General features: G+C 45.8%; 4 protein-coding genes across 4 annotated transcripts; all 4 read left to right on the top strand.

The window, feature by feature from the left end:
- The first annotated feature begins 716 nt into the window (after window positions 1–716).
- Window positions 717–1,310, top strand: LOC120456147. The gene has a single exon (XM_039642775.1). The coding sequence runs from the start codon at window positions 806–808 to the stop codon at window positions 1,193–1,195; it is 390 nt and encodes a 129-aa protein (XP_039498709.1). The 5' UTR covers window positions 717–805; the 3' UTR covers window positions 1,196–1,310.
- A 4,955-nt stretch (window positions 1,311–6,265) lies between these two features.
- Window positions 6,266–6,809, top strand: LOC120455987. The gene has a single exon (XM_039642543.2). The coding sequence runs from the start codon at window positions 6,364–6,366 to the stop codon at window positions 6,649–6,651; it is 288 nt and encodes a 95-aa protein (XP_039498477.1). The 5' UTR covers window positions 6,266–6,363; the 3' UTR covers window positions 6,652–6,809.
- Window positions 6,810–11,349: 4,540 nt separating this feature from the next.
- LOC120456963 (Krueppel-like factor 7) lies at window positions 11,350–12,300 on the top strand. Its single transcript, XM_039644108.1, has one exon. The coding sequence runs from the start codon at window positions 11,350–11,352 to the stop codon at window positions 12,298–12,300; it is 951 nt and encodes a 316-aa protein (XP_039500042.1).
- A 472-nt stretch (window positions 12,301–12,772) lies between these two features.
- On the top strand, window positions 12,773–14,232 carry LOC120455940. The gene has a single exon (XM_039642469.1). The coding sequence runs from the start codon at window positions 12,832–12,834 to the stop codon at window positions 13,762–13,764; it is 933 nt and encodes a 310-aa protein (XP_039498403.1). The 5' UTR covers window positions 12,773–12,831; the 3' UTR covers window positions 13,765–14,232.
- Window positions 14,233–14,572: the final 340 nt, after the last annotated feature.

Genomic DNA, 14,572 nt, shown 5'->3' on the forward strand with positions numbered 1-14,572 from the left:
AAGTCGCGCAAGGGGACTGCTATTGAAATGGCAAAAAAGATATAGTTAAGTGTGAAGCAACTCACTTACTTACTCTTTAACTTACTCACTTCAACTTAGTTTTGCCTCAAAACCCATTGCAATCCTTTGTCAATTTCATCTGTTATAGTGCGTACGTTGTAATAAATATAACCAAGTCGCATTAACCAAGTTCATGACTAATCCGTAAATTATTCCCAATTTTCGCCGAGTACACGGCATTATCCCGGCTGGAATTGCGTGAAACACGGCTGGCGCAGAAGGGATTATAAGCAAGGCGGCTTAAGCAGCACCAAAAGCGAAAAAAAACAGAAAAAAAAAACGAAAATACCCCAATGCTGACGAAGATGACGACACCTTTGCGGCTGACCCAGACGGAGAGCAGCATCCTTTTCCGTTCATTTCCCATTCTTTGCCTGCCAACGGGGCGTATTATGCGTATTATGCGCTCACACACGACGCGTCGCCTGAGTTGATTACGTATACGCAACGATGGCCCATGAGTTGATTACGACGCACTGGCGGTGGCGATATGTACGCCAAGCAATTTGCATAAACCGCGAATCGGACGCCCGCAGACAGACAGACAGACAGACGGACAGACAGACATTCGTTGACACAGATGATCGGCATCACAGGAGGTGCGAATAACCAGCCGAGTATGCGAATATAATGAAGCAAAGGTAGGCATTGCCGTAGTGAGTGCTCAACACACCAACAAAAAAATCCCAAAAATAATAGAACCTACGGAAAAGGTATAGAAACAATTGCCCTAGAATTCAAAGTTATGACCAGTTTGCCGGACGATCAGGGTCCCAATATCTGCAACTGTCGTCGCATGCAAACCGAGTGCTGGATAAGGCATTCGATCTCCGCCGAGGACACGATGACCCGTCTGGCCCTCAAGTACGACACCAGCATTGGCCACATTTGCCGGGCCAATCGCATGCACAGACAGGATGTCCTGCAGGCACGCCACCACGTTTGGGTGCCCATTCCGAGGCGTCAGTTCCAGATAGCGAGTCCACAGAAACCACAGTGCCACAAGAGTGCGCAGATCCCTGGCAGAGCAGAAAAGCCGAACTTGCCGCCACATTTTTACCGCCAAAGTGATCCAAATCCGAATGCCTTTGCCGACGATGGTGATCCCCTGCTGGTCATCACAGAAATCAAGTAGTGGCATGCGGAACTTCTGCGGCACTGCACTGCGAGAAAAAGTCCAATAAATTGTTTGTTAGCAATTATTGATAATTTTGCATAAGTAAATAAGACAATAGTTTTTGGTAAGCTTATTGCATGTAATACCTATTATTATAAATTATTAGTTATATTTAAGTACTTAAAACATCCCCATCCTGCCTGTATCCTTCAGATGCAGTAGCTTAAAAGAAAGAGCATCGCAACTGACACAGTTTTGGCCTTTTTGCCGTGGCGGAAACAAAGCAGAGATGTGGCGATGCCGAAAAAGCGAATGCAGTCGACATTGGCCGGCAACCGCGACAATCTCCTGTCGCGCTGATTAGAAAACCCCATTTGGGGGCAGCTGGCTCTGGAATTGGCTATTAATTGTGGCAGAAGTGAATTTGCCAGCAGCAGGATGCAATTAAGACATGCTGCGCATTTGCGCCCACTTAGCTGGACTCTTTAAGAAGCGCATAGAGAGTCCGCTCCAGTCCGTGTGCTCTGCTCATATTCAAATGCGAATATTAACTAATCTGGACGAATATGTGAGCCAGCACATCCACCCATTCGACTGGCTCCTGGCACTGAAAAAAGGACAACGGGGAATATGCGTACGTGCTCGTGTGATAAATTCATATTTTCCGGCTGACAAGCGGATTGTGCGAGGACAATCGCCCGGGCATTGATAGACACGATGGGCGACGAGGTCGTGCGACGTGAAGCCAGGTGAAATGGCAGGCCGTGAAACGTAGCGGAACGCCGGTGTCAAAAAGGAAGTGCCAACAAAAAGGCCACCAAAAAAGAAATTCCGCCACCAGTTGTAGGTGTAGTAGTGGTGGTGGTGGTGGTGGTGGTGGTGGTGGTGGTGGTGGTGGTGGTGATGGTGATGGTGGTGCAAAAATCAGTTTGGTGGCAAAGTATGGAATGGAAGGCCACATTTTGTGCCTTTCTGACAGACGCAACTTTGAAATTGCTCTGATTATGCGGCAGCGAGGACGAAGGACTCGAAATTCTGAATCGAGAATGGAGAATCGAGAATCGGGACTCGGGACTGGGGGTTTGTGCTTGGGTTTCGGTTTTCGGGTCTCGGCACTCAACGGCATGTTGACAATGATAACGAAGTTGGTCACGGCCCCTTGGGTACACTGCAAAAATAAGTTATTAACTACTCATTTGAACACAAAGCATTTTGAATGGATACTACTAGCAAATGCTTAGCCACCGTTCTTAAGTTATTCATAAATTTAATGTAAGATACTTGCATTTGGTTACCTTTTTTTCTGCGAGTGCAATTCAACGTCTAGCGTTGGGGCACAAAAACAAAAGCGCACATCGCCAAATATCAAATGTCGCATGCCGGCATTAATATTTCATGAGAAATCATAGTTTGCTGATGCGTATAATTCAAAGGAATTGCAATCTGAATTAATTTTTGAATGCCAAGCAGCCAGGTGGCATTTATATTGATTCGCTTTAGAATTTACATGGCTTGCCGCCCAATCGATTGATTGATGAGTGGGTCAGACAGTTCGATTTGGTGGTGGTGCTGCTGCTGCTGGTGGTGCTGGTGGTGGTTGGGTTGTGTCACTGCATTTGGTACTCCCATATTTGCGGATCGATGGCCAGAAGTTGCACAAAGAACAAAGTTTTGTGAGCGAAACTCATTTATTTGTTTTCCGCCGTGACAGTTGAACCATGTAATTATACACAGACAGCAGGAGCTCCACCATTCTACCCATTTAGATATTTCCACTTCCATTCCCATTCCCTTTGGCTACAGTTTCAGTTTCAGCTCGGGCTTGAGCTTCAGTTTCAGTTTCTGGTTCGGTTTGGTTTGGTTTGGTTTGGTTTGGGTTTAGGTTTAGGTTTGGGTTTGGGTTTTCGAGCGACTTATGAATTATGACAGTTTTGCACACCACGCACAACTTTGGCAGGGCTTTCAAATAGAAATTATTAGAAAGTTTGCAGCGAAAGCGAAAAGGGGAGACAGCTGCATGGCATGAGATTAGTGCAATTGGGAGTGGGGATACGGATCGGATCTCTTTGAGAAATGAGAAATGAGAATTGGCTGGGGGCCACAGTCCAAGGCATTCTCATATTGAACGTTTGAGCGTTTGAACGTTTGAAGGTTCTCGTTTTCGTTGAGTTTTTGATTTATGTCTGTTTGCACTCGGGGAGCCGAGTGGATTGGTCGATGTGGCAATGGGGATTATGCTCATAAATGGCACACATGGAGCACATGGAGCATATGGGACAGATGCAGCTATGCGACAATTGTCATCTGAACGTATTGGAACGTATTTGAACGTATTTGCCAATGCTGCAGTTTGTTCAATAACTAGATTATACTGTCTTCCAGGCGAAATGCTTATGTATCCATAACATTTTCTTACCTTATCTTTAATGCAATAAGCCAGGCTCTGCATTTATATATTTCAATGTGTGCTTTCGCATTGGAAATGGTCCATTACCATATGCAGCTTACTTAACGGATCAAATTTGAAGACATTCGCACTTTCCGCTGAGCCAATTATTAATTGCGAATTGCGAGGCGCTATGGCATCGCATGAAAAACAATCAACAATCATCACGGCCAACTGGCGAGATGAAGGTTATTGAATTACATTAATGACAGACGACAGACGGTGTGGGATTGACCAAATGGGAGGTCCTGCCAGAGCCTGCCAGATATCATCCTTTAAATGGCTGGGTGTTGGGTGGGAAGAACGTCTTGAGTCGCTCAGTTGGATTCACACTTGTACCGCTCGGCATCATCATCATGACAATCATCATTCATTCGTGCAATGTGGCATTCATTTATGCATTCATTCGCATCCTTCGCACTACCTTTCTATGCCCATCTCTTTCTCGCCACCGCATTAGCCGTCTCTTTCTTGCCGCATCTTCTCAGTCGCATCTTCGTTTATTCGCTCATTTAAGCATTCGTGTTGTCGTTTCAGTTTCAGTTTCAATTTGCCTTGCCAACATTTTCGCAAATGTCTTTTTAATTGATTCGCAGCGATGCGAATGCGAATAAGAGACGAAAGAGATGGCTGCACTTGATGAGAAAGAGATGATGGCAGAAAGAGACAGGGAGAGAGGGTAAAAGTGGGAGAGCGAAGGAGTGAGTGGCTGAAAGATCCACCTACCCGGCTGCCGAGTGTAATTATAAATTGAATTAAAAGGCGCACATTTCGTCTTTTAATTCTGCTTGCTGCTTGAGCTTAATTAAAATTTCATTATGTCTCTCATATACATATATGTATATACATTTTCCCTTCGCTGAAGGATGACTGTGAAATAGGGAAAACTGCAGACTACGATACATGCACAAAATATATTTGACAAGCAGCTTTACGAGCGAGCAGTAAAAATACTTGTTCTCCATTAATGTTCGTCTAATGCTCGCATAGAGTGCCGCTTCTTCGCAAGCCCCCACATTATTATGCAAAAAACACAGAAAACAAAAAAAAAAAACGAATAAATAAAAATATAATAAAAGTACCAGAAAATACTGCCAACAAAAAGGGGTAGCAAGCGAAAAACAAAAACACAAAACAAAAAGGGAGAGTGAAATGCCAGCGCAACTTGTCGACATGAAATGTTGTTGTCATTCTGTCTGGCAATTGCCATTCTTGTTGTTGCTACTGTAGTTTATCGTCTTCGCTCCGTGCATGTGTATATCCCACACATACATGCTCTTTTTTTTGCGAGTGTGTTGGTGCAGTTGTGCACGTGTTGTTGTAATATTGTTGTACTGCTGTTGAGTTTATGCATTGCAGCATTGTAGTAACAAAGCATAGCATAGTTTTTAGCGCAAATCAAAATGATTGATGATGATGGCTGCTCTAGATCTGGCACCCCTTATGCGAAGTGCCCCGCCCACCATGTCATGTTCCCTTGCTACAACAAGAACAATAACACCTACACCAACAGTAACAAAAACAAAAACAATAGCTACACTCACTTGACAGTTATGGCTGCTGATATGCTGCAAATAAACTAAATAAATCCTCTTTTGTGTAATGTCATTTTTGTGCCACTTTGTTTTCAAGCCAAGCACCATGTTTTGTAAATTTTCCAAGAGAAAAAGAGAGAGAAAGAGACCGTTGTACCACTGCCACTGTCTATTTCAATTTCAATACTAAAATTGACACAACTCCAAGCCGAAGGAACTTCTAAGTGCGTCGGATAACCGACGGCCGGTAAAACCTAACCTAACCTAACCTAACCTAGGACCTGGGAATTTAAGGTACATAAGGTACATAAGGTACATAAGTTACATATGGCAAATATCAATATCAGAAGTATGGCAGGTTGGGACAACGCCATTAGGAAGTGGAAAAACACTTCGGTTCACCACATAGCACTTCATTAACATGGGTTAGGCAGCACAAGCAGCACCAAACACATGCACGCAAATTGGCCAATCGCTTGAGTGAAGGATTATTTGCCCTTCGCCCTTTTGGCGGAAACACCACCACACCACCACACCACCACACCACCACACCTCCACACACCACCCCTCCCCCCTTGTTCCTCATACTCTGACCCCCGTTTCCATCGCATATTAAACATACATGCACATGCACATGCAGCTGCTTGTGGTAATGAGTGGGTGGGTTGGATGGACGGGCGGATTTTGACTGCGGCTGCCCCTGAGGTCGTTGCGAGCAGCTGCACCAAAACCCCAAATTGTTTAGCATATGCAAGATAGTTCGACCACCACCGCCACCCACTCCTCCTCCTCCTCTTAAGCCACCACCACCCACCCATTCACATTTCGCTGCCCATCCATCCTTTGAAGCGTACAGCAATTTGGACATGTTAATAATGTTGACTTCTTGGCCAAGTTTAATTAATCCATTTATGCGGTCACAAATTGAAAGCTGTTTAATCTCTTAATTATTGCTGCAAATATGCACTCCACTCACTTTGCACTTTCTCCAGGCCAAAATGGTCAAAATGGCCAGAAATAACGGCTTAGCATATGTAGCTGTAAAATATTTCATACCTAGTAGGCCATGATTCCCTTTCCTTCTTCTGTCATTGGATGTCACAGAAAGTTACTCATTTCAGTCGTCTATGCACAGTCAAGTCGGCAGCTTCTGAAAAATAGTTTAAAATAAATTCCTGAAAAGACGAAGTTGGCAAATTTTCAATATGATTCAGATGATGATTTTCTTGTCCGGCCCCGTGGTCGCAGCCCTCATCTACTTGATCGTCAACCTGGCGTCGCTGTGGAAGAAGTCCCGTGAGTTCAAGCGGATGACGGAGCTGCTCGTCCTGGAGGATCAGCTGGAGCGGATGATACAGGCTGGCCGAGCACTGAGTCCAAACGACGAGGCGCTGGAGCAGCTTGGGCGCAACCTCATGGGCAACTTCAGACTGGACGTGTTCAATCAAGTGCAGCAGGTTGCAGCAACTCGTTCTTCTAAAAAAAAAACTTAGGGATCCACTGAAGGATCCAACTGAGGGAACCGGCTGGAAAGGTGCAGCTGGAGTGCAACTAGGACAACATGGCAAGTGGCAAGGAGACGTTGTTTTGAGTTAGCACCCGCCGTTCCAGCTTGTTGTACCCGCGATTAAAAACAAAAAAAGGTCATAAATGGTAATTTTTCAGTAGAAAAAGGGGCATGGGAGTTCTCCACTTACGCTGGCTACTTAATCAGCCTTTGCTGTCGCACTTGTCGTAATACCCACTGTAATACAAGCCAAGCTATTGGGGTGCAACCCCGTTTTCTGCGTGGCACTCTGAAGGCACTTTGCACTAAACATAAATTTCGCAGCAGTTTGACACGACACGGAGAGAACTCAAATTATATGCGAGTACATGGATTGGGCGGTCGTGTTTGGCTGTATGTGTGTCAGCTGTGCATGTGTGCGTATGCGTGTGTGTGTAGAACAAGCCTTCAAATTGCCCGGGGGACTTTGGCAGAGTGCAATGTCTGTCAACACTAATTGTTGGCTCCTGCTCAGCCGCTGTCTTCCGCTACAATAATGTAGTGTGTTCCCGTGGATGTATTCCTGTGTTGGGCTCCTCAAATACCGCCTGTTCCAGTGGCCCCTGCTGTTCACAGCCTGGTTTGCTAAGCCGGCTTACTAGTGCGTACACTTAACGAAAGCACACAAACACTTGCACCATGCCACTTGCACCATGCCAACTTGCAACTTGCAACTGCACCAAGTAACTAAGACTGTGCAATGTAAGCTCCTCCTTGGGCACTAACTAGTTGAATGCACAAATATTTGAAATGAGCAATATATTTTATTGGCTAACCAAGAGTCAGGGAATATTTTTCTCCGTGTAACATCTGAGGAGGAGCAGGAGCAGCGACGAGGTCCTGGCATTGGCATAAGCCTCGCTTTTGGCATACATCCTGGCAGGCAACCGAATAGCTCAATTTTGGTGGCGAGCACAAGACAAATACTACGGGTTGTACTACATAACACTAACACTAATACTAATACACTAATACTAATGCCACCTCGGGCCGTGTGTCTAATTAAATTGGGTCAAACCAGTTAACTCGCTTGTCTCTGGATTACGTTTGCATCTGACTTAATCTCGGTGGTGGTGTCCTGTCCTGTCTTTCCTCTCCTGCGTCTAATATGTGTCCTTTCACCCCACTCCACTCCGTTTCACTCGATTTCGAAAAATGGCTTTTCCTCAAGACACAACAAATTGCTTTCAGGCTGTGTCGCTGCTGCTGCTGATGCTGCTGCTGCTGCCCTCAAAATCAAATTATTGTCCTGGTCTCGTCCTTCGGTTAGGCAGCACGGACATAGGGAAAATATTGTCTTTGCTGAGTTTATTAAAACTTTCCACCACCGACCAAAATCGAGACGGGCTACTAGGAATACTCCACTACTCTCCACTGGCGGCAGCAAACTTCTGACCTGTTGCAGGCAACTGACTGTGACTGTGAGGCACTGCAACTGGAACTCCACCCACGGCAGAAAGTTGTTGGCCAAGTTTGCAGCGCTTCTTGGGCTAAATTGTGTAATTAATTGGGAATGCCAAGCTGAGCAGGACAATGCTGAACCCTGGGCGGTTGGCGTTATAAATGACTTCAATTAAATTTTTCTCATCTCGCTGGGTTTTAAGATGCTTTCCCTCGAATAACCAGTTTTCCCCCTTTTTTCCTGACTCCTTCAACTATTTATATAATAGATCGATAGCATCGCAGGGGATACACTTTCACTTGAACATCAATTTCAGTTTGTTGTCCAGTCTAATAAAACTAATCAATTCCTTCGCAATCAGAGTTGAATTTCGTACTAAGTCCTTTTGGCCACAGCCAGTGATTCAATTAGTCCACACATTTGCCGAAAATAACTGGGTCACTTAACTGCAATCCGCCTTGCTTAAGGAAATAAATAAAACTTGTCTCGGCGCAAATCGATAGTAAGCAGAGGGATTATAAATTTGACATGTGGTATTTTGTGCAGAGACCTTCGCATGCCGAATGGCAAAATTAAATGGTCATAATCACAGCACACACACAGCAGATACAAGTTTCAGATACAAATACAGATACAAATGCAGATACAAATGCAGATACAAATACAGATACAAATACAGATACCGATTTAATTTGCCACAACAGTAAGCCGCAAATACATCGCTCTTCTTTCTTTGAGTAACTAGGCACTGGGAGCTCGGAATTCGGAATTCGGAATTCAGATGCGGATTCACAACTCGAAGGCAAAGCAAACTTGTCTAATCCAATGAAAACAAGCAGCTCAGCTGCGATTGATAAGGGCAAGTCCGACTTACTAGGCAACTGAAGTGACCCCCTTCATCTCGTTCTCGTATTTGGATGTACTCGGGTATACTCGTACAACCCAAACTTATATCCTGACAACCGCTTAGCTCATTTGACTGCTGCCAGGACAACGACAACGACAACGACAACGACGACACTTTGGCAATAATATCGTCCGGTTGTCCGCTTTAAGTCCTCGGATTTGCCTCGTAAATACTTGCAAACGGCTTCAAAATGTCCGGCTTAAGTGAGTTTGGAGTTCTTGGAGTTCTGGGAGGTGGGAAGTGGGAGGGGTTTGATTAAACTGAGGTGACAACATTTTGCCGAGCGCAATTTACAGTAAAATTGTATGCATAATTTCCGTTATGACACTTGCGGTGCACACACACACACGCACATTTGAACGCAGAAATTTATTTGCAGATAGATGGATAGATAGATGTGGTTACACATTCCCAAAGCACTGAAGAAAACTCCCTTTGCAATACAAATTCTCAAAGGAAATTGTGTAAAATATTTCCATGAATTCCATTAGGCATTTTGTAGTACTGCTTCCTGTTTGCAGCAGTGCATGCTTATATGGTTTTACGGATCTGTAAGTAAGTGAACTACGGCACTACGGCACTACGGCTAAACACCAGTACTGCCTGCAGGCAGCATTCTAATTTATGTTATCCTTGCCTCTCCACTCCACTTGAGGCCACACAAAAGCAGATGCTATACACTCGCATACACAGAAATCAGGGTCGCAATAGCCTGCTGTAATTACAAAGTGCCGGAGTCGAACTCACAGCCAGATTCCGCAATTGCGAATCCAGAATCCAGACTCCAGAATCCGGAATTCAAAGCCCCGAGCCCTAGAACCGAGACCAGTTGATATCCTTTAAATCCCTTTAATGCCGACGCGCAGCCTTTGATTTTTGCAATATCAATTAGCGCAAAACGCGTAGGCCGCCAAAAACTGGTGGTGAAAATGGTGAAACTGGTGGGGGGTCCATGAGGATTTACAGCTGCTGATTATTTCATTAGGCGAAAGTAAATTTAAACGCCAGCCGCACGTTAAATTTATGTTAATTTCCAAAGGGCTGCCAGCCAAAAAGGATGCGGAAATGCCATAGACGAGGAGCAAAAAGCTGGGGGTAACTGGAAAATGGAAACTGGCACAGACAGCCGAGGAAAATGAGATGTTCAAGGAGGGGAAAGCGGTTTTACAATTGTAGTGCAAGGCGAATGGGTGGAAAACTATATTAGACAGCAAACTATACATATATGCAGGGTCACATTTTAATGCTGCATTCCTGGCACATTACAAAGCACTTTAGGTGAATTGCACACAACTCGCTTATTAAATATGAACACAGCAATGAATTGTTGTCAGCTGCTAGCCCAGATTTGGTACAGATATTAAAGGGTCATCTCAAACTATCCAAAAACTGCTATCAACCTTTGCAACCCAAATGACCATATGGTGCAAATGGACCGTTGCCAAGCTGCCAACTGGTGGACAACATTTCCAAACAGATAACTTTCCGTGAAATTTTAAAAACCATATCTGCGACTCACTTGACACACATAGCAAACGCACTTGTTTTGCTTGGACCCACTGATCGACCGGGAATATCCATATCCATATCCACATCCATATCCATATCCCCCGGGCATATCTAGTTCGCCAGTAATAATCATTAATTAATAACAAATTTGTATTGATTGTCGTCCGGCGACGGCGACCAAAACAAACGCAAAAACAATAGAGTGAGATGGCGCACAGAAGGAGAGGGAGACGGAGATCAGGTGCCGTCGGCTATATACTATATGTAGTATAGGCTATAGCTAGCCGATCTGTGGCCTGACACTGCTTGGCACTCGGTAACTGGGCACTCGTCGGCGATTCCGATAGCAGTGCGGATTCCCGGACCCGGACCCGGCCACCAAAAAACCCGGCACATGTGTCGCCGATCAATGGCAACATCTGGTGTGGTACGTACGTAGATACATACATACATACGTACGAATGTATCTTTATCTCGGTCTCGAACTAATGAAGCCGGCAGCGCGTTAGATACATTGCTCGCCGGCTAATTATTCCCCAAGGGATCCTGGCCACGAATCACTGGAAGCAATCCAGCCACGATCGCAGTGAGTGCATCTCTTGGTACCCCTTGCTCTCTATTGCGATCGCAGGGTATGCCACGATGATATCAATAACATTTTAAGCGGATGAAGGGTTAAGTTCATACATAGGGTATAGTACATGCGATGCCCGAGCGTATTCCATGGCTCTCATCAATTCTGTCACTGTCACCACTCATCCGGATATTATCATCGGTGGATATTATAAATATTTGGACACTCGACCAGAGTCCGCTCATTTGCGATCATGGACTTCTTTGCGACGGGTGGATTCCAGCAGCTTTACAGCGACTTGGAAGAGGAGCCACTGGCCGCCGGCGATGCGCTGCTGAATGTCATCAGTGTTGGGGATTTCGAGAGCTCTTATGTGGATAGCAACTATATAACCAATTACAATCAGCTGGAATTCGAGGAGTCGGACTACTATGGCATCATCACCTTAGACAGCAATAATAATAATAATAATAGTGGTAGTGAAAATGTCCAGGTGGATCTGCCGTATGGGGAGGATCCCTCGTTGTTCATAGACTTCAATGACCTGACCGTCTGTCCGCCGGACTTGAGTGACTGGGAGCAGCGGCTATTGGATAACTACGTGGAGATTCCGGAGCTGGTGGACTTTCTGCCGGAGCGCACACCCCTCTGCACAGACAACTGTGCGGACTTTCTGGAGGAGAGCAACAGCAATCTGCGCCTGACGGGGCCGCCAACCTCAGAGATCTTCGATCCCGATCGATTGTCCTCTTCGCCCGGCAGTTGTGAGCCCGCCAGTCCTGCGGATGCAGCAGCTCCACCAACAGCACCACCACCTGCCCTCCAGATGAGTGAGAATGCCGCCGGCGAACGGGGTTACCTGTGCACCTTCGGGAACTGCGAAAAGATCTACGCCAAGCCCGCGCATCTGAAGGCCCATTTGCGGAGGCATCTGGGCGAGAAGCCGTACGTCTGCAGTTGGCCAGATTGCGTCTGGCGTTTCTCCCGATCCGATGAACTGGCCCGCCACAAGCGCTCCCATTCGGGTGTGAAGCCGTACAAATGCGACTACTGCTCCAAGTGCTTCGCCAGGTCGGATCACCTCACCAAGCACCGCAAGGTCCACGAACGGCGACTGCTGGCCGCCACCAGAGCTGGCAAATCCTTGTTCTCCGACGACCTCTATGCCGTGCGACCAGGTCGAAAGCGCAAGAACCAGCTGTAATCATTCCGTAGATAAGAACATAAGTCATAGATAGGGATAAGTCAGCTTTAAAGTTTTGCATTTTTTTTTGTTTGTTTTACTTTAGATTAGGTTGCATATCCATAAAATAGATTTAAAGTAGACCCTCGTTTGCAAGAAAATGATCATGTGTTTTATTTCGACGGGTAATTTTAATTGTGATATTAATATACTGCTCTCCATGGCATAAATGAAATGCTGCAAATTATACAGTGGTTACTGTGACATTGTCGTTTCTACAGATTTAATTACGAAAATCATAAACCGTTGATAAACTCATTTAACAGATTTAAAGAGCATATGATTTAATAACAAATTGTTACAAGCATGAGGTTAATTCATTACAGATGGTTAATCCAATTTATCAATATAATTAAAAAGGCTAGTTTCACGCGGCAGCGCAATTATATCTACAAAAGCAGTAAGCAGTAAGGTTCTATAAACAGTAGGCTGATTGCACAGTTTCACACACAGTAATATACGTACTATTTAGCTGCTTAAAAACAGGGAAATATGAACAGGAATAAGCCACTCAGGCTTATTGGCCTCGAAGACAGCGAGTCGGAGAAAAAGCCGAAACTAACTTTGAACTGCCTGAGTGTAATGCCAATCCAATGTCCTTTGGAGTCCTGCATTGCCACGATTTTCAGGCAGGATATGCTCGACCATTTGGCGTCGCAGCACTTGCGATCGAGCCTGCGGAAGCACTTGCAGCTGGCCTTCGCTGGGGAACGCTGCACCCTGATCTTTGATCCCTCCCAGCTGCCGGCCAGGCAGACCATATGCCTGGGCGTTCTGCTGTACGGCGGTGAGCGTGGCAGGCAGGAGCAATTACCCGGAGTACGGGAGTTCAGTCACCGGAATCGATTGCCGGCGAACTCGGAGCTGGAGTCGCTGCAGGACTATCTGCCCGTCATGGTGCTGGTGCGAAGGACCACATTCCTCGACTGGGCATTGCTGGACAGGAATAAGGAAGCGAACGAGGATAAAGAGTCGCTTTACCAGAAATGCAGCACTGGTAAATGGGGTGTAGCCAAAAGGGTGACGCATCTGGATTTCACATGTGATCAGTATGCCAAATGCAGTGCGGAACAGAACAGTGACTATAGTAGCCAAGAGTATTTGGATCCAAGGAAGCGTGACATAACTGGGCACGATAACAGGCAAGACTTAAAGGACTTGGATATGTACATCATTTGGACGCAGAGTGCGCCCTGCATCCGACCACTCCACGTTTGCCTCACCGCCTTCAATCGCACCTTGTCGGATGGCCGGAGCGTCCTGCGTTTGGTGGCCAACTCGGGCAGAGTTTTCCCCGAAATCGGTGGCAAGGAGCTGCCCAAGGACCGGCATTCCATGTGGCTGACGCAGCGGGAATTGGAGGAGATATGTGGCGCTGAATATCATCTCCATCTCGAAGTGATCCTGAATGAGTCTTTGGAATGACCTAAGATTTGGTTTATTTACTATACATTTGTATTTATTAAACCGCAGAGTTGTGAAACAAATGGGAGTTTCATGTGGTGGGAAGGAGGAGGAGCTCTGATAGAGGACTGTGCCGCCAAGAAGAAGGATCCTCCCCAGCTTCCCAACGCTCGCATCCTTTATGCACTGTCATATCGCATACTTTACGGCTTTCAGGGCGAGTGCTTTTGTACATTTGAAGTGAATTTACAGCGCAACTTGCTTGTATAATGGCATTTACTTTATGCAAACACTGGGGAGGCACACAGTACAGGAGTACAGGAGTACAGGAGTACTCAAGGAGTCGCAGCAGCAGCAGGATTCAGCAGGATTCAGCGACGACGACAACAACAATTATTGCCCCACTCATTAAGGCAAACTGCAGTGCTCCGCAGAGGACCTCCCGCTTATTCGAAAGTAATTAGCATAAAAATAAATACCACTCATTAAGTCATGTTGTTTTTATCTATTTACTGTTTGATATTGCCGTCGTCAGAGTCGTGGTTTCTCTTTTTCTTTTTCTTCCTGCTCGTGTTGCTGTGGCTGTTGGTGTTGATGTCCTGGTCCCCCTTTTGCAGGAGCGTCCTGGTGGCAGGACCTCCATTGCGACGACAAGAGGGCAACAGGGGTTATTTGCATAGCTGCAGCCACGGCGGAACTGGTTCAATTAGCCTGGATCTCTGTTGTGCTGCCAAGTGGAGGAGGAAGTGGAGGTGGGACATTAGGCACATATCGATATGGAATGGTAAGCTTATTTCATATATTTTCATTTTACAAGCATTGAACAGGT

This window comes from Drosophila santomea, chromosome X (assembly GCF_016746245.2).
Source record: "Drosophila santomea strain STO CAGO 1482 chromosome X, Prin_Dsan_1.1, whole genome shotgun sequence".
Taxonomy (NCBI): domain Eukaryota; kingdom Metazoa; phylum Arthropoda; class Insecta; order Diptera; family Drosophilidae; genus Drosophila; species Drosophila santomea.